At 34.5% G+C, this 20,488-nt stretch overlaps 1 protein-coding gene across 2 annotated transcripts in view; it reads right to left on the bottom strand.

Annotated features, from left to right (window-relative positions):
- The window catches only part of LOC148946780 (uncharacterized), a 308,282-nt gene that overhangs the window by 75,880 nt on the left and 211,914 nt on the right, over window positions 1-20,488 (bottom strand). For both annotated transcript variants that reach the window (XM_089096599.1, XM_089096600.1), the window contains exons 17-20: window positions 18,911-19,233; window positions 15,461-15,565; window positions 8,611-8,801; window positions 1,714-1,966 (exon numbers count right to left, since the gene is read on the bottom strand). In XM_089096599.1, the coding sequence (XP_088952725.1) occupies window positions 1,714-1,966; window positions 8,611-8,801; window positions 15,461-15,565; window positions 18,911-19,233 (872 nt within the window). The remainder of the gene's footprint in view (window positions 1-1,713; window positions 1,967-8,610; window positions 8,802-15,460; window positions 15,566-18,910; window positions 19,234-20,488) is intronic.

Consider the following 20,488-nt stretch of genomic DNA (forward strand, 5'->3'; position numbering starts at 1 on the left):
ACTTTTCTCCGCCTCGGACAAAAAGCCAATCCAATTGTCATTCTTCAAGTTCTGTGAATATTTTTCTCGGTATCCCTATTTGGACTCGTAATAGCTGCATCTCTCGACGATATGGTGTTTAGGAGATTTATTAAAAATGGATTAACTGTTACTTAGGTTTGCTGATCGTTGGTTTGCTGATCGTTGCAATAGAATATTTGCTTTTCCAACGACGTGTCTTATATCAATTGCTTAGTGTTGCAAGATGTGAAGTTTCATAGTATTTGCTCCATGTCGATTGAGTGGTTAAAAGTTGTGAATAGTTGCGCGTAGTTTTGTCACTAACTCACTATCCCTTTTGTTTTTATTTTTCCTCTTCTTTTTTTCGTATTTTTCTTAGTGCGTTATTGATATTTAACGAGGGCAACAACACATAATTATTATTATTGTTATTACCGATGAACGACTAGAGGTTACGGTCCCTTGGGCCCATTTGGAGTCCTCCAGTTATACAGAGCAATGATGGGCAGTAATTTTGATTTGACAAGATTCAATACGTCCACCCTTCTATAAATTTTCTTTTTGAATCCTTTGGATGTTCACCAGACTTCCAATCAATTTCGTCACCTGAAAGGGGCACTAGAACTCAGTGTTTACGATTGAATGACCTTATCCCAAACTGAGTCAGATCATTCATACAGTATGATATGACCAGGAAAAAAAAGCAATAGTATATTATAGCATGACTTTGTTATTTAAAAATCCGTAGCGAAATCTGTTTACTATACAAACTCAGTAACTGTTTTCCTTTCTAAACTAATAAAGCTGGTATTATTCATTAATTGAGTGCTATTTCAATTACTATCCAAATCTTTATCATTTTTTTTACATATTTCTTTTTTGTTATGAGTTGTGTTGTTATATTGTTCTTGTCATATATTTCCGGTCTGATCATACATCACTGCCTAATAAAGACTATAATTCAATACAGTTTTTCTCCTAATCTCAAATACACGACAGGTTTTTATCACTATTGTGTAAACACTTATCCTTTTACAGGCCAGTAGTAGTTAGTTTACTATTCTTGATATTTTAGTGGAAAAGAATTCAATCTTAATCGAAACTGGTCAAATACTTGTTTTTATCACTATCATTCATTCAAAAATGATCACGATTCCCTTGAATTGCCTTTGAAGTACTTACCGAAAGGCAATCAAGGCAATTGTGCTTCAAGGGCAATCACAATTGCCCTTGAAGTGAAGTTATCAAGTATTTTGCAGTAGGTTGTATATAGACATGACTAATTGTAGAAAGAGAAAAGCCAAGACAGATAGTCCAAATAAATTAGAGGCAAATGTGTCAATGAATTGAAGTTATCAAGTATTTTGCAGTAGGTTGTATCAAAATATGGCTACCTGTAGAAAGAGAAAAGCCAAGACAGATAGTCCAAGTAATTGAGGGGCAAATGTTTAAACGGCTGAGGTACGGGTAAATTGCATCAAGCCAATATTGATATTGGCTGCCAATATGATGCGTTTAAACGAGTCATTTATTCATTTCAGTTGTATTTCTTAAGAGACATAAAAGGGTAAGCAAATGAAATAGAGCCAGGAATACGTTAAGGTAGCATTGATCTATTTTGATTTTGTTATTGTCAGGAATTATAAGGATATACTTCTATAATATATGGCTGCTTCCTACATTGATTTTAAAAATAAACAGAACTCTACCTACATTTGTAAAGAGTTCAGTCGGGTCGAATGACAGTTCTGTCATCCATTCATAGCCTCTGGGGGGGCAACCTCTTTTTCTTAGAAAAGCACTGGCAGTGGCGTGGTAGTGAGCCAGCGCGGTTAGTGCAGCTCTCACATGATGCTTATCACATCCTCGTCTTTTGTCATTCATCTTGAACCCTCTCTGTCGGAGATCTTCTAAAACAATGACAGACTCCAGATCACTAGGGCTAGATGCATTCTCACCATTCTCTCTAAAAAAAGAAAAGATAAAAAGTGCATTATTTAACATTATACTTACTAATTTATTCCTTGTATATAATTATTTCATTATTTTCATCGTAATCATTCTTCTTCTTGTCTTTTTTTTTTATTAACTGTCAGTCCCAACTCCGACCATCATTTTCTTAGATCTTACCTCAATTGGATTGATTTTAGTTGAAGTGCAGAGTAACTTACTACAAAATTTAATGTAATGCGTATCCTGTGATGAAGTGTAAGGAACTTGAGCCTTCTCCTAAGCGGAGCTATTGAAATTGAGTAACTATATTATAAACTATACACATAGCCTAGTGATTCTCTCAATGACGCCAAGCAGGACTGATCATCTGGTTCCAACAGTATTTACCTAAGTAAAATGTGTCGATAACAGTTTTTTTTAAGGAATAAACACATTTGCTGCCATAGAATTTTCTGTAATGTTTAAAATTTCAGAACTGCTAAAAGTTTAATAGGAATACGAAAGTGTATAAAAGGTCATAATGGATAAATTTTGCTCTTACTTTGCAACCATAGGAAAACCAATTTCTGAATATATTTTTATTAGTACTTCTTCTACCAGTGACTTTAAAATATATCAAGGTCTTTCTTGTCAGAAATCGGTAGCTTTAGCTCCTGTTTCCGAGTTTGAGGTCCAAAGAATCATCTCTGAACTAATAAGATGTTCCTCTTGTGAACCTGATCAAATTCCTCCCAAGGCTTTAAAGTTTATATTACCCTCTATTCTATTTCCTCTCACTGTTCTTGTGAACTTATAATTTTTGAATGGAACTTTTCCTAGTGCCCTAAAACCTGCCAAATTAGTTGTTCTCAATAAGATGGTTCTAGAGATGATCCTTCTAATTATCAATCAATTTCTCTTTTATCAGCTTTTGGTAGAATTTTGAAAAAATATATGTACTTAGACTTCTGTCGTTTCTTGATAAAAAAAAAATTCCATTAAAACCATTTGGTTTTCTTCGTAAGCATTCAACAGAAAATGCTTGCATGGCCTTGCCGAAGTTAATTCACAAGGCACTTGATGAGGGTAGAATCCCAGCTGTAATTTTCCTTGATGTCAGGAAGGCGTTTGACAGCATATCACATCCTATCCATCCTACTCTCCAAGATAGAGCACATAGGGATAAGGGGGAAACAGTTAACATCAGGATCAAATCCGTGTCGATTTTAGTGTCCCTCAAGGGTCTATCCTAGGACCTGTTTTATTCCTTATATTCATCAATGATCTTTCCATTGCTGTATCTGAACATACTAAAAGGAGTTTGCTGTAGTATTTGTGATCACACTTTTGTTTCACCTAGTGATGCAGCTCAAGACCCAGTGCTATTCGCATTTGCAGATGATAGTACTCTCGGGTTTTCAGAAATTAAGGAATCTTCCCTTATCGTGAAAATGTATTTTGTCCTAGAAAGAACCTTTGCTTGGTTCGATGCTAATTGCATTGCCTAAAATCTATCTAAATATAGTATATTATTTTTTTCCAGATCAGGTACTTCTTGTCCTTTGGTTCAAAGTATTTCTACCACTCATGGTGATATAGCTCAGCCCCCCCTCCCTGATAGACATGTTCAATTCCTGGATATTTTATTGGACGAAAATCTCTCTTTTAAACATTACTGTGCTCTTATCAAACTTAAGCTTTCAAGAAACCTTGGAGTTTTTCGGAAGCTTCATCAATGTTTCTCTGGTTCAATAATAAACATCATCTTTCACTCTCCCATTCAACCTTATTTGTACTACTGTCCAACAGTGTGGCTATCAAAATTCTCTGCTTTTACCCTCCCTGTTTTCAAAATACATAATAGAGCAATTAAATTAGTATCTGAGGTGACAGGCCAGCTCAGCATTAATTTGTTGGATGGTCAATGAAGAACATCTTTCTTTCCTCTTGTTTCATTTTTGAGTATTTTCACGGACTCTTACCTAGCTTCTTCAAAAAATTAAATCTTTTAAATTCTGAACTACAAAAGGAATCTTGTGCTTCCTTTTCTCTCAGAAATGACACGAATAGTTTCATTCATAAAATTAAAACCATAAGATCAGATTTTAATCTAGTTTTATGTTGTGCCTCCATATGGAATTCCCTACCCATTAAAATTCAGCTATGCCTAGAGAGATAGTTCTGTCCTCCTTTCTTTTTCCCCTTTTTCTATCCTTTTCAATTTATTTAATCCGTTTATTTTGATTGGCATGGAATTTCTTCTTGTAGTTGTATAATTATTATTTTTTCTCTTTTTCTCTTCTTGTCCTGCTGTTTGATTTTAGTGCTATTATTTAATGTAATGTTTACCCTCCCACTCTCACAGACCAAAGAGCCTTTGTGGGGTTCTGAAGTTTAGCATTTTTTTTATGTTTTCTCTCTAAATAAATTGATTGATTGGCGTTCTAAACTCATAATTCACTTGTAATATAGAGAATATTCACTTTAGTTTTTATTATGAGACAACTGAACAATAGCTATACAAAAAAAAGAGATCCTTTTTTCTATAAAATTGCAAATTTTTCAAACAATTTTTCTAGCTAAACTAATCCGCGAACTAATCCGCGTGTGTGTGCTATTATGCTTGTGCTTACATTATGCTTTGCTATTTGCTTGCGTGTGCTTATGTAACGCTTTTATTCTAGGTGCTTAGGTTTGAAAAAAATTGTAAACCACAGAATTTTACATGCTGTCAGAAGTCATGGATATCAATTACCCATCAATCAAATAGAATCTGACAATCTCGATTCAGAATGGACTGCGTTTGAAATCCATGTAGTGCTCATGCATGAAGGCCCCCTTTCAATAACCCCTCCGTATATACGGGAGTAAACTTCTCTCGGCTATCGTTGCTAATCAGCCAGCAAAATACTCCTTCACTTGACCACAATAATCTATCCGTCAAGTTCAGTCAGTCCATTTCACCATCACCCAACAAATCTTCAGTTTAGGTCTTCTGAATTCATTCAGATTACTCGTCTGAATTCATTCAGGCAACATTTAGGCACAGTTTTTTTTTCTATCTCTGTTTTTCCTTCAATATTGTCATACAAAATTCAAATAAAATCCTTTATTAGCTTATCCGTTTATCGACCAAACCAGTCAGACAAGTTTTATTTAAAACTGCCAACTATAAAAGATAATCCGTTTGTGAATGAAAAACTCGGAATAAATTATATTCTTACTAGAAGTATGCTATTAGGCAATAGTTTAATGTGAAACAATATATCCAATTTAATAAAGATGTTTGCACATTGAACTCTGAAATAATATTGATTCAGACACATTATTATGAATTTTAGACACATTATTAGCTAGGATGGGATAAAACCAGACCCAGAAAAGATCAGGGCCATAAAAGACATGCCCAATCCTTAGTCTATAGAAGAGCTACGGACATTGTTAAAAGTGCTCAACTTCCTATGAAAGTACACGACCTATCCTCCAAAAATAAGCCACTGAGAGATCTCACTAAGGCCATGGAATTCAGGTGGTAAGTTAATCACGAATCCTTCCCGAGAGAGATCAAGAGCTGTATATCAGAAAATCTAGCATTCTTTGACCATGGATGCAAAACAGTTGAGCTCAAGGTTGATGCTTCAAAGCAGGGACTTGGAGCCGAGTTATCCCTAAATGGGAAGATAGTTGGTTTTGCATCTATAGCCCTTAGCAAGACAGAACATAACTATTCTCAGCTGGAAAAAGAACTCTACGCAATCGTGTTTGGGTGCAAACACTTTCATCACTATACCTATGGGCGCAAAACCATTGTAACAACAGATCATAACCCACTAGAGACCATCCTGTCGCGTCCAGTCCATGCGTGATTGCAGCGAATGATGATCCAGATCCAGGCTTATAACCTAGAAGTACACTACAGCCCTAAATCAGATATTCCGGTACCAGATGCACTCTCTCGACTTTACTTGTCAGATACTGATGCCCGAGTATAGAATGAAATCGAAGTCTATGTGCACGCAGTGATAAAATCTCTGTCAGTAAGGGACTCCAAACTAGAGGAGATATGCCATGAGACAGAGAAAGATGTTCAAGTCAAGACACTCATGGAACTCATACACAAAGGATGGCCTATCACACGCCGGTCATGTCCAACAGAAGCTATCCCATTCTGGAATATCAGACACGAGTTAGAAATGCATGAAGGGGTAGCTCTAAAAGACCAAAGAATTGTTGTGCCCTATCTTCTCAGAACCAACATACTTCATCAGCTCCACTCAGCACACCCGGGATGGACAAAACCAAACAGCGTAGCAGAATGATGGTGTACTGGCCAGAAATGAACGCAGACATCGAAACCTTCGTCCAACAATGTGAAGCATGTGTAATATTTGCAATGAACAATCAAAAGAAGCCATTGATTAGTAACCAGCCACCCTCACTTCTATGGCACCATATTGACATTGACCTATTTGAGTAAAACGAACGCTGTTATCTCATAACTACTGACTATTACAGAAGATATTTTGAAATAGATAAACTACTAAGTCAGACATCATCCACAATCACTGACAAACTAAAAGCTAACTTTGCACGTTTCGGAATCCCTCAGCCGATAACTTCAAACAATGGCTCTCAGCTTTTGCACAAGATACTTTGCACAAGTATAGGGAATCAGTTTGAAAACCTCCAGTCCCATCTATTCAAGATCAAACGGTCTGATGGAAAAATCAGTACAAACCTGCAGACGTATACGAACAAAAGCAAAGGAGAGTGGAAGTTACCCACATATTGCACTTCTAGAATATAGAAACAATCCAGTTGACGGTCATGCCTCCTTATGCAACTCCTTATGAGTCACCAGTTGCGGTCTGTCCTACCATCAAAATACCATCAGCTGAGACCCAAAACTTTCCCCCTCCATACCTTTCTATAACACAGGTCAAAGGAACAGAAAAGACAGGAATCCTATCAGGATAAGTCCTCAAAACTGCTACCTGAGCCACAACCAAACGACAAAGTTTCAGTCCAGAAGAAAGCAAAGAGCCTCTGGACAAAAGCAAAAATCATATCCCCTCATGGAAACCCCAGATCATACGTAGTTGAGACAGAAGACAGTTCCAGACTAAGGGGAAACAGAGTCCACATCTCCTGGCATCCCTTTATCCCAACCGAGGACACAGTCAGGATTCCACCAAAAACAGGGGACGAAAGTAGCTATACTTCAGTCACCCCCTCAGCCAAATCACCTAAACCAAACCCTGCAAACACCTGAACTCTGTCAAGAAACTTCTCAATCCCACGACAAAAAGTGAGCCATCTTCCCTATCCTTCCCCCTACCATGTATCGTGCCTACATCCCAAAATTTGGCCTCTACTTGCGCAGCTACAAGGACTCAACCCTCAACCATCCCACCAAAGGTCATGCCGCATACCCGCAGCGGCAGAGTGATTAGATCACCCTTAAGGGTGATCTAATCTAAGCAGACGTTCCTAAATGAAAGGAAGGGAGAGGCAGCATTTTGAACTAATCCGCTTGTTTGTGCTAATATGCTCGTGCTTATATTATGATTTGCTATTTGCTTGTGCCTATATTATGCTTTGCTATTTGCTTGTGCCTATATTATGCTTTGCTATTTGCTTGCGTGTGCTTATATTATGCTTTTGTTCTAGGTGTTTCGGTTTCAAATGAATTATAAGCCAAAGAATTCTACATGAAGGCCTTACTTTTTATATAAAACCCAGTGAGGTTAACTATGGCAGCAAAAAATGAAGAAAAATCGGGTTAACAAAGCCTTGTAAATTTTCAAGCAACATTTTTACAAGCGGAGTACCATAAAATAACCTTTGATGAAATAATTCGAGACTCTTGGATAAGAATGTTCACAGCAAAATACTGCTCCCCTCTATCTACAGATTAAGTAATAATTTGAAATTTTATGTCGGCTTTAAATAGATCCTAGTGCTGTTTTATAATATTTTTTTACAAGGAATGGTATTTTATACACAGGCATCATAAACAGTGATTTACTGAGGTTCTTAAATTCTAGTGTCTATTTTCCAATAGCTGTTGCAGTTTTGACAGCTGAAAAATGGACTTTCCACAGTAAACATTGTGTGAAAAATGGTGTGGTGGGGGGGGGATAATTATGACTAGTATCAGCTGCATCATGTCGAAATTTCTGTTGTTTGCTTTTCGATAAACAACTGTTTTCAATCTTAAGCAATAAAAATCTAACTGAGTAATGGAGCCAATAAAAATGACTTCTTATTGAAACTACTTCACGTTGACTCGGGATGTAATACATTTTTTAAGGTAACCCTAACCAGAATCAGAAAAGATATATGTACAGGGTTGCCACCTCGGTCAGTTCCTAAAGCGCTAGAATTGCCCAAATTTGTGTGCTACATAGCAATAATGAAACAGTGCTAAAATAGCACTTTCGTGCCACATGTCGCATGTATGATAGTTTACTCTCAAATGCGTTACAACAAAATCAAAATACATGCTTCTGTTGACGATAATGCATATGAGAGCAACATAGCAGTAATTAATGATTAATCAGACTGTTACGTTCCATTGGTACTTTATATCTGTAATTTATCTGTGCCTTAAAACCCACCGTCCCTAAAACTGCGAGTAAAGCAGCTTGAAGAAAAATCCAGCGAAAAGAAACTTACGGATCTTTTCTTGGTGTGTCGAGTCTAGTGTAATACACGTCAGGAACAGCTAGTTTGATGGTTTGGTCCAGGTGCGCTGCTTTCAACAATTTCCTAAGATAAGGGAATATTTCAGTGTATGTCTTGATCTCGTGGTCATGAACTTTGGATGTGGTAGCAAAACCACGAAGCGATGGATGACTGGGTAGTACCTATAAGACAAAGATGTTAACTAGAAGGTCATTCTTCTTCTTTTTTAAGATATGCAATTGGAAGAAAAAAAAGAAGAGGAAGAAGATACTTATTTCAGCCTTTCTTTTACAAAATTTTCATCCAAGATTTTCAATACAACAATTAAAAGAAAAATTATTATAAAAATAAAACAATTTTATTTTCAAATTTCTTTCACGGTCATGCCGATCAGCGGCAGTTCTTGTCATGATAACTAAGTTCAATGTATACAATGGTTTGTTATCCCAATGATCGACTTTTAATTTAATTTTTCATAAGTCTCCGAAGGTACAATGGTAACCATACTAGTGGGTATGATAGTTGGCATTCATGAAGATTGGCCATAAAAATTCAGTTTTTAGTGGAAAAATTGATTCTATTTTAAAATTATTTTTTTAAATCACAAATGGCACTAGATCTAGCAATTTACTTTAAAATGAGCCATTATAAAGATTTCTACGATGTTACAGTGCCAAGATATCTGTGGAAAAAAAGAAGAAAAAAAAGATGCCGGTTAGGCAGAAGGTTGTAGTAGCTGTCACTTTTCTTGATATATATATATATATATATATATATATATATATATATATATATATATATATATATATATATATATATATATATATATATATATATATATATATATATATATATATATATATATATATATATATATATATATATATATATATATATATATATATATATATATATATATATATATATATATATATATATATATATACATATGTATATATGTACATATATATATATATATATATATATATATATATATATATATATATATATATATATATATATATATATATATATATATATATATATATTATATATATATATATATATATATATATATATATATATATATATATATATATATATATATATATATATATATATATATATATTATGTATACAATATGAATATAATATGAATAGTAATTTCCAGGACTTTTCAGACTTGGCAAACATAACGACTCTTTTTCTTTTAAGTTTATGTTCTGATAATAACCTCATGTGTCCTATCAACATATTTGTTTCTACTACGGCAAAAAAAGGCCATGACATCACGAGTTCCTGTAATATAGTATCAGGAAACTAAAACACAACTACTCCGAGCAACAGACTGCAGCACCAGACCCCCTGAGGCTAGCACCACTGCACACAATGTCCACCCCAATCTATTCAATTGTGTAAGCTTTATCCTCTCCCTTGAATGTACTCATGTTGGAATCCTAATTTTACATTGTTATTCCTGTCATTGATACCCACTGGCACCACATTACCTTGAGAAACATCAGCATGCAGGAGAATAACGGAGTTCAGAAATTTTGCATCCTAAAAAGGCGAATTAAAACAAAGTACTATCTCCGCTCCAATGTCAATTTTCCTTTTCCATAGAAACTTTGGGAATACTTTCATAATTTTTTTCATAAGCCATTTTCTTAAACTTAGCTTTTTTTTTATCGAATTATTTAATCTTGATAGTTTCTTTTCTATATTCTCTTCCGATAGCCACTTAATACAAGGCTTTAAAAGTATTTCATGATCATTTTCATCTTAGTTACTATGGGCTAGAAGTTTTTTCTTTACTGTAATACGATTATGGCGTCATTGATCAATCTTTAACATGAAATATGCAGTTTTTCGCCAAAAAATTATTCTATTTTAAAAATAATTTGTTTTAATTACAAAAGGTTTTTAACCTCATTAATTTCCTTTAAAGTGAGCCATTGAACAACTCCTACGATGTTCCAGTGCCAAGCTATCTGTGGAAAAAAAAGAAAAAAAAGATGCCGTTTAGGAAGAATGCTGTAGTAGCTGCCACTTTTCTTGATTTTCAAGCCAATATATTTCCCTTGCTGTTCACGCCAAGGGACAGAAAGTTTCCTATATAGGGATTTCGGACAAGGCGGTTGTAATGGTTTACTTTTGTTTTGATCTGACTCTTTTTTTTTAGCAGTTATGGGATTTTATATTTCTTAACATTGGACGTGATCGTCTCTTACTAGGTTGCTAGCTACCACTACAACCCGGATAATTCTTTTTTGGCTTTTTCTTTTTTGAAATAGCAAGAGACGAACCTCAAAGAATCAAGTAACTAACTAAGTTTAATGTATACAATGGTTTTTTATTCTAATGATCGTCTTTTAATGTAATTTTATGGATAAAATCAAACGTGATGAAACTAATATATTTAAAATCAGCATAAAAATCCAATTCTTTTGATGTATCTATTGGTATCAACATTTCGTTTTTTTAGAGTTTCGGTTACTATTGAGACGAGTCGCTCTTACCATACAGTTCGTTACCACAAACTATTTGATTGCTTCAAAAATAAAATATCTTTGAAAAGACTCAGTATGAAAAGACATCCAAAATGCAGTATTTTTGTAAACTCTATTTTTAATTTTTTTTGTTTTTTATTTAAAAAAAAGCCCTAGAACTTTTAATTTTCATTTGAACGAGCCCTCTTGCAACATTCTAGGACCACTGGGTCGATACAGTCACCCCTGGTGAAAAAACAACAACAAATAAACACACATCCTGATCTTTCTTCAGGCAAAAAATACAAAATTCCATATTTTTGCAGATAGGAGCTTGAAACATCTACAGTAAGGTTCTCTGATACGCATATCTAATGGTGTGGTTTTCATTAAGATTCTATGACTTTTAGGGGGTGTTTCCCCTTTTTTAGAAAATAAGGAAAATTTTCTCAGCTCGTAACTTTTGATGCGTAAGACTAAACTTGATAAAACTTACATATTTAAAATCAGCATAAAAAATCCGATTCTTTTGATATTGAAATTCGGTTTTTTAGGGTTTCGGTTACTATTGAGACGAATCACTCTTACTATACAGTTCGTTACCACGAACTGTTTGATAAGGCACTAAACGTATAAAACAAATGGAAAACACAGCCATAGCCATTGTTATACAAAATTATACATTAATTCGAAATATCACACATTCAAACTAAACAGGGTCATCAAATTTAAAACAATTCACAATTTTTAATTGCTCGACAATTAAAAATGACAAGTAAAAATCGCGCTTTTAGCAGTCTTATTAATTGATAATAATAAACCAGAAACAAAAATTTGGATGAACCCAAGAATTTTTTAACACCAAGAAAATAGCACAAATACTGTATACCAAAACGGCTCCTGTTGGTCGTGACTCAACTAAGCGTTATTTTTTTCAAATAATATCCATAAGTTTTACAAATCTCAACAATTTCAGGGTGAAAATTTAGTTATTGAAAAGCTTACTGATTAATAAGCACACTATTTTTGGTATTAGTTTTACATTTTCACTTAAATGAAGCATAAGATATCAAGGATTGTGGTGGATGCCATAAGTTTTCTAAATTTATTGACATTAATACTACGAATTCCCTCATTAGGTCAAGGTAGCAAAAAAGGTTGGATTTTCGGGGGCTTAGGGTCCTTGCTGCAACATAACTTTCGTTCTCCGTCCCTATCCCTGGAAGGAAAATCTTGTTAGTGCGCTCTCATAGCAGGCTCTTTGAGGATATTTCATAAGTTCACCTAACCAAGACCACTCAAGTAGCCTTGCTCCAAACCTCAAGAAGCGGCATTTCTGAAGGAAAAAAAATATAGTAAACTATACAGCGTTGCACCAGATTTGGAGAAAAGGATACTATTTTGTTTTTATTTTGGAATGATTTTTGGGCTGGCTAACCTTGTTTTTCTCTGTCATGGTATCCTAGACTCCCTGTTATTTGTATTCTAATACTGACAGGTACAATCAAATGCTATTCGGATGTTGTGAACCTAAAACTTCTTGGTGTGGGATATCACTCCTTGTACATAGACAATTGATTACCACGAATTGTTTGAAAAGACATTAACCAGGTGACTGGGAAGAGGCCGCGCTAGCACAAAGACTCCATTTAGCTGCCGATGCACGCGAATGACAGAAGCAGTATTAATATTAGTAATTTAGTAATTTAGAAAAAATGTTAGTTAAACTCTTTCTTAATATTAAATAAGGGAGGTGACAAGAGTGGATGTTATACCCGTAGAGGCGTTAGTTTGTTTTCAGTAGAAAGTAAATTTCTCCTCATGGTGACACTTATTAGACTAAAGGGTGGTGTAGATAAAATATTAAAAGGATGAAAATGCGGTTTACAGAGAGAGAAAATGCGTTGACCAGATTTTCACGCTTAGATTAGTAATTGAGAAGTACCAGAATCATGATACACGTTTAGCTTGAGTTTTATAGATAACAAACAAGCATTCATCCTGTAGATATAAGAGCTTTAGTGAAGTTTTTATCCTTAAATGACATACCAGGTACCAGGTATACCTGATGTTGAGCTTGTTTGTGCTATTTGGGGAAGTATATTTGCTGTGGTTTTCTATTCAGCTATACATTTTTCCTAGCTGAACTTGCTGAAAGTAATGAAATTAAGACTGTTTTATTAATAGTTTTAATTCTAATTTCCTTGTCTTTATTGTAAGTTGTATTTTACCTTTGTTCCACTTTTTTTTTTACCGAGGACGGCTATTAGACGCAGAGCTGAAATATTCAATTAATTTTCTTCTATAATTCAGTGTCTTTAAACTTTCCTCATTGGACTTTTTGTTTTTTTGTGGGTAGTAAGTAAGTAGTGGAACATGATCGTATTGTGTCCCCTTTCATATGTAATTATTTTGATGGAGTGTGTCCCAAGGACCACAACAATAGCTTTAGAAGAACACTATATCAAATAGAATGGCTAAAAACCTAGATTTATTCAAAGGACTTGAGTATCATCTGTAAAAGCGTTGGTCAAATGAATGAATTGATGGAGGTTTCGAGAGCTCAGGGTGCCAAGGTAGGTTTCAAAATATATAGAAATAAAAAGAAAATGTTAGTTACTGAGAGATAGACCAAGTAAACAAAGAAAATATTATTTGTAAAAAAAACAGATAAAGTAAAGATGTAGAAGATCTTTCTTCGCAACTGGAAAAAAAAGTTTTTAAAAAAGAGAAAAATAGGTATAACCCCTAAGATTGAGAAAAAATCATCCAAGATGATGCTTGTGAAGCATATCTTTAAATATGGGCATTGCGGAGAGTTTATGAATATATGTTAGATACTTCCCATAGGAACTTTCTGGAGACATTTAAATATAATGTTTGAGCAGCAGCTTATATCATATTCTAATGCATAAGAAAAGTAGGCGTTTGAAACCGCTTTCAGTGTCAACGAAGCATGAACGGTTATGATGGTTATATTACGTTTTATAATACTACGCCCCAAATAATTATATGTTTTAGCAATCCTGGTTGGTTCAAATGTAAGGAAGTATTTCCTCAAATATAGTATGAGAAGCTTGTAAGAAAAATAAATTATTGATGTGGAAAATTAACAGCAGGAAAGACTAAGGCTAAGAATAGAGTAAGGTTGAGTAGAACTTGCGCAACTGTCTTTACCTCAGGTGGCTTACGACTGCGATTAGTTCTTAACGCTAGGAGAATGATTTTTTTTTATTTATTTAAGAATGAGTCCTTGCTTTTATAGCTATAAGCAGCAAATCTATATGCAATTGGCTAATTTCGGGATTCAAGTGAGTCTAAAATCGGGGTAACAGGTTGCTAATCCTGGTACCCTAAGAAAATAAAAATAAAATAGATGGTGCTTCTACTTATGTAAAGAGGAAGTTAGATTACTGTAAATTCTGGAGCCCAAATGAATCTAGAGCTGGGATAACAGCTTAGCTTACTAATTCCGGTACCATAAGAGAATAAAATAAAAAGTATCTTCCTTTGTGTCAAGTATCAATTTATTTATTGCTTATTTCATAAACCATAAGCATCTTAAGCCGGGATAGTAGCTTGTTAATTCTGATACCATCCGAAAATAAAATAGCAAAATACATGGCTCAAAAGTGTTGCCCTGTATATAACACAGTGTTTAGATTATTGTCGATTTCGGGACCCAAAGTAGTTTCTAATTCCGGTACTCAAGAAAAAATATCAAGGAGCACTCCTCTTTTCTTCGCCCTAAAGACATCTGAACTATGGAAAGGTAGGAGACCGTCAAAAAAAAAGAAGAAAATAGATTATGTGATTCCCTGCTTAAAAGGCAGTGGCTGAATTATCGATATTAATTTCTTGCAATCAAATCAGACAATAATTTTATGTCTTAATATCACTTCATCTATATTATTGTTGATTTTTCCAACTACTGAAATTAGCAATCCATCTCCATAATTTTAGAATCTCTTAGGTAATAATATCATGCCATCTACACTGTTTTGTTGATTTTAATAAACACCTAAATCAACAATCGGCATCCCCGATTTTAGAAACCTATTAGGTACCAAATTTATTAGGTACCAAAATTAGCAAACTATTGCCCCGGCTTAAGATAAAACAGAGCCAACCCCGGTACCGAAGCAGCAACTACAATTTTACCGTACTGCATGTACTACTTTTACAAATTCATCCCTGTTTTGAGTCACTTCGAACCAAAACAATACCAAATACTAATCCTATATTACACTCCGACTAATGCTTCTATTTTGCCCACCTTGCAAGAAACTTTCAGGAATCCAAAATCATTTCATAATAGAGTGAATAAATTTTTTGTTATCACAGCTAATTACCTTAACAAAGACGCTATTGTGTAAGCCATTTGTTCCTCTGATATCCAAAATGTAAACATCACTCATGAAATTGTCCCCGGCCGCAGATGCTTTTTCTGCCTTTACCTATAACATAAATTATTTTTATATTTAAACTAACTCAAGTTAAAAGCCTCTGTTATTGTGAAGACAGTAAGGGGAGTGCGCACGTACGTACACACTTATTTTGATGAAGAAAACGGTGTTTCCGGGGTGGTAAGTTTGGCATACCCCAGCACCAATATTGAAAATGCACAAGAAATATATGAAAACACAGGGAAATTTTAAAAAGTCCAGACGATTTGTGGGGACGGGATCCACGTTTAAACCTGAAAGAGAAATGTTCTTTCATAGTGAGACCAACTTTGATCATAATACGGACTAGCTATACTTTTTCAGTAAGAGAGAAATCGAGGCGAGAAGAAAGTGTACAGGGAAGTGTAATGTACTAGAGAAACAAGGCAAGAAAGGATTCAGTTGGGACCGAGTCCCTTTAATGTACGAGCAAAATATTTGACAAAGGATTCAGTTGGGACCGAGTCCCTTTAATGTACGAGCAAAATATCTGACAAAGGATTCAGTTGGGATTGTGTCCCTTTAATGTACGAACAAAATATTTGAGAAATGATTCAGTTGGGACAAAGTTCCTTTAATGTACGAATAAAATATTTGAGAAAGGATTCAGTTGGGACCGAGTCCCTTTAATGTACGAACAAAATATTTGAGAAAGTGCAGGAATTATATTTACTAGTAGCACTGTTTACAATTAGTCTTAGTTCAAAGTTTTTCATCTTTAGTTCTCCAACTTAGCTAATTTCAGTTCTTTGTCACTAGGGAATTTGGGCCAACTTCTTTCCTAAAAAAACAAGAGATAAAAAAAGAAGAAAAGTACAGAGATGTTTATTCGAAGCTTCATATCATTTCGAATATGATGCTGGAAGAGTCACTAATCTTCGACATGCATTTTAACAATTTTTTTTATGAAAATTTGAATTGACCAGCTTAAAGTAAAAAAGCAAATGTGTAAAAATAGGACCTCTTGCCCACTGTAGTACCAGCCTAATTTTACGCTTCCAATGACCTAATAAGAAACTACGTTATTTTTACGAAAGGAACACTTCGCTTCCTGGGACCCAGCTGGCAGTCAATGGGGCTTATTTTTTCACTGGGGGTTCTCTAATTAGCTGATATTTTCAATCTTAAATTCCTATTGGATAGCTTAGGCTCGATCCAACTAAAAATGAAGGTTTAAGAGAGATGTGTGTGGTATTACGACACACAAATTATTTATAGAATCATTGATAGCTCATCACGGGGGAAACGTCATCTCATTTGTTTGATTTTATGGATAGTCCGTTGAAGTGACCAACAGAAACATACGCTAGTAGGCAAAAGGCCCAGAATAAGAAAGTTTCGTAATTGATTTTTTTTATATAATCTTTTCTATATGAATACCGGAATAACTTCTATCAAACAGTTCATATAGTAATGAACTGTAAGGGAAGAATGACCTTCGACAATGGTAACTGAAACTTTAATCAATGGGAATTTGATAACAATACGCATCTAAAACATCGTTTTTTAAATCTTTTTAGCCCTTCCCCTATAGATAAAAATAAATTCCTTCACCCCACGAGCACTTTATAATTTGAATAACAGCTTGAGTAATAGTTTGAGCCAATCTGTATGATTTATCATGAGTGGATAAACCATCTATTATTCGTTTTATCTTTTTATACGTATTTCTGTGTACATTATCCTGTAATCTGTTAATTAGTTCTTAAAATATTTGTCTCGTTTAAGTATCATTTTCCTCGACTGACTGCAAACCTTTATCTACAGAATTGGGGCCCTTACCCCCCCCCCCCCCCGAGGCTACGACCCTCAGGTTGAGAAACAATGATCTAAATAATGTGCTTTTTAGTTTAAATATGTAAAACTTATTCAGTTTTAAGTTACTAGTGATAAGTTATTGGCAGTAAATTTGAATTCAAATTCAAAAAAGGAGTAGAGGCAAAAACACCAATAAGGGGTGTGATTTTGATGAATATTAAAAAGTAAATTCAACATGTCCGAAAACCCAGAAATTACTGTCCTCTCTTGTTAAAGGATAAAATTTTTTATGCTTTTCTTAGAATGATGGTCATGGATGTTTTGCTGCTCAGATAAGCCTAACGAATTATTGGTCGTAGATAGGTGAAAAAATATACTTGACAAAAAACTTTGAGCCGTAGATCTTTTTCAGTTAAAAAAAGTAATCCCATAAAAATAGCGGCTTTTTTGCCACAATGTGCCACACAAAGCAACCTTGATTAGAGCAGGGATCAAAGGCCACCGAGCAAATATTTTGGAACTACCAATCGGTTTAAGATAATTAAAAGCCTTTGTATAAAATCCACAGTTTCTGGAGACAAATTACCACTCGGTTATGCATTTCGTCCTTAATAATAAGGTCCATCTAAATGAAGGATTATTTCAATAATTTAAGTATTATTATCATAATTTATCAATCTATTAGAATGAGTTGATTACCATGAAATTCAGTCATTTCTATGCAACAATGCATAATTATTCAACAGGTTTTAAGGATGAGGAGAGGGGAGCGGGTCTTTAAATGATTCTCGAAGGAGAGCGTGTAAGGAAATCATGCTTGAAGGGAGGTGGGTCCAAAGCCCCAGAAAGTGCATTCTCAGGTCCAGATTTTCCAATTTCTGTGAGAGGCCGTCCATACCAATATGACAAGAGGGATAAACTACCAAACTGGTTCACTTTACCTATAGGAATATAACCAGACTAAGCCCCAAGAATGATTAAGGGAAGGGAGAGGCAGCCCTCCAATTGGGAGGGATTATAAGTGTAAAATAGAGGACTAAATTTATATGCTTACCTCTATCGTGAGGAAGCAAAGGGCGATATCTAATCAAGGTAGAGAGTTGTGGGGAAAACAATGGCCCCTTAGAAACTTTAAAAAAAAAATATACAAAACGTGATTGATTTCTTCGCATTTGCACAAGTTGATGCAATTTCATTCAGGGGTGGATTTTTCGAATGGTCTTAGAAAGCAGATAGGAAGATCATTTGAAAGATTTAAATATTGTGCCTTTCTGAACAGCAAAAAGCTGTACTATTCTACCATCTTTTGATGCAGAGTGAAGATTCTGGACCAAATTGGTCAAAAATGTCACAAGGCTGTGACAAACGTTACAAGGCAATTCCTAATCTGATGAAAATAGCTACTCACATTGTCACATTGGCTCAATGCCACAAATAATATAAACTGCAAAAATTTCCAGAAACCTGAATTTTATTGCAGTAGTTTGCAGTCAGGTTGTAACATCTACTTGAAGCCTATACTATCTCTGGAATCCTTCTAAGTGTCCAATATAATGTAAAAATCACCATAGAAAAATTCAAACCAAACTGACGATTTACCTCATATTCATTGCCATTTTCGAGCTTCACCAAATAATATTCTTTGCCATCAGTTTTCAAATCACCGTTTACGATCCGCTGTAGTCTGTCCGATATGGTTTTGTCTGAATCAGTCTTAAAAACAGTTTCCCAAAATTCTTCGGTGAGTGGAAATTCCTTTGACTCCGATAAGCGAGAAATTGTTTCATCCAGAATTCCCGTTGCTTGTACATCACGGACTAAACCAAGCACCCTGTCTTTTATGGCAGGGTTTTGGGACGTGCTTGAAGAGAGTGAACTGTCCATCATTTGTGATGCTGCTTCTGCAAATTGATCTTCTGCAGCTGAAAATGTATAAGCAATTAAAAACAATGGAAACAAAATTGAAGATATACAATCATTTATCTGAAATCATATTTCACTCAGTTCTTTCACGTAATTGGATCATTAGTTACTGGCCGAACCCATCATTTGAAGCTGATATAATCTTATATCGGTACAAACGAAACTCAGAGAAGAGAGAAAGTAACAAAATGAAAAATAAAATCAAAAAGGGTGAAAAAACGAGGATTTTGTCACCCAGCTAACCATGAAGAAGAAAAAATTTACGAAAATTTTACGAAACGGACCCCCGCAATGTCTTCCTAATTGCTAAACAAAAACAAAAAAGAGAAGAAAAAAAAAAAAAAAACGAGAAAAAAACCTTTAGAAGTTTCATGTACAAAGACAGAATAAACACTGAATAAAAAACCAGGCAGGAATCAATGAAAATGAAATTTACCAAGATGATTGTGTAAGGATCTTTCGTCTTGCATTAATTTTGGCTGGTCTACAATTTCGGTTTTCATTAAATATGCAAATAGTTTCTTTTAAGTTTTTTCGGGTTAAAATATTGATTGAGTCCTTCAAGATTAAACTGTCGTAAATTGGGCTTAATGAAATATCTCCAGTATCTCTATTTATTGCTAAATTTTGGTTCATATATTTTTTTATCTCAATTATCTCCTTAAAAGTTTGTGGTACGCCATTAACAGTTGATATTAAAGTTGCCTCGTCAAACAGAACTAGATGGGTCGGGTTTACGAAAATATGCGAAGCCAATGCCGAATCAAAGTTGTCATTGTTATTTTTTAATCTCAGGGACTTGTCTATTGAAATTTTGTGCTCATGCAAACGTTCACCTAGTTGTTGATGGGTTCTACCAATGTAACCTTTCCTGAGTTAAAAAAATGTTCAACCTTTTGTTCGGTTCTGAAAGAAACAGAGAGATTATGTTTATTTAAAATTTTTCTAAGTTTATCGCCAAGTTTCGGGATGTATGGTAAAACGATGAAAGTTTTTTTCTCAATTGCCGGTGTAACTGAATCAAGGGGGACAAGCTTCCTATTTTGTTCTTTTATCTTTTTTAATCGTCTATCTATTATATTTTCAATGAGTTTGATTGGGTAACCATTGCAAAAAAGAATATCCTTGACATAATTTAGTTCAGAATTTATATGATTACGGGAACAAATTTTTAAAAATCTGTCGACTAAAGAGATTATTACCACTCTTTTTACAGAAGGAGGGTGATGTGAAGAGAAATGTAGATATCAATCA

The sequence above is a fragment of the Artemia sp. Qi Xiang Cuo genome, chromosome 11 (genome assembly GCF_049724085.1).
Source record: "Artemia sp. Qi Xiang Cuo chromosome 11, ASM4972408v1, whole genome shotgun sequence".
NCBI classification, from domain to species: domain Eukaryota; kingdom Metazoa; phylum Arthropoda; class Branchiopoda; order Anostraca; family Artemiidae; genus Artemia; species Artemia sp. Qi Xiang Cuo.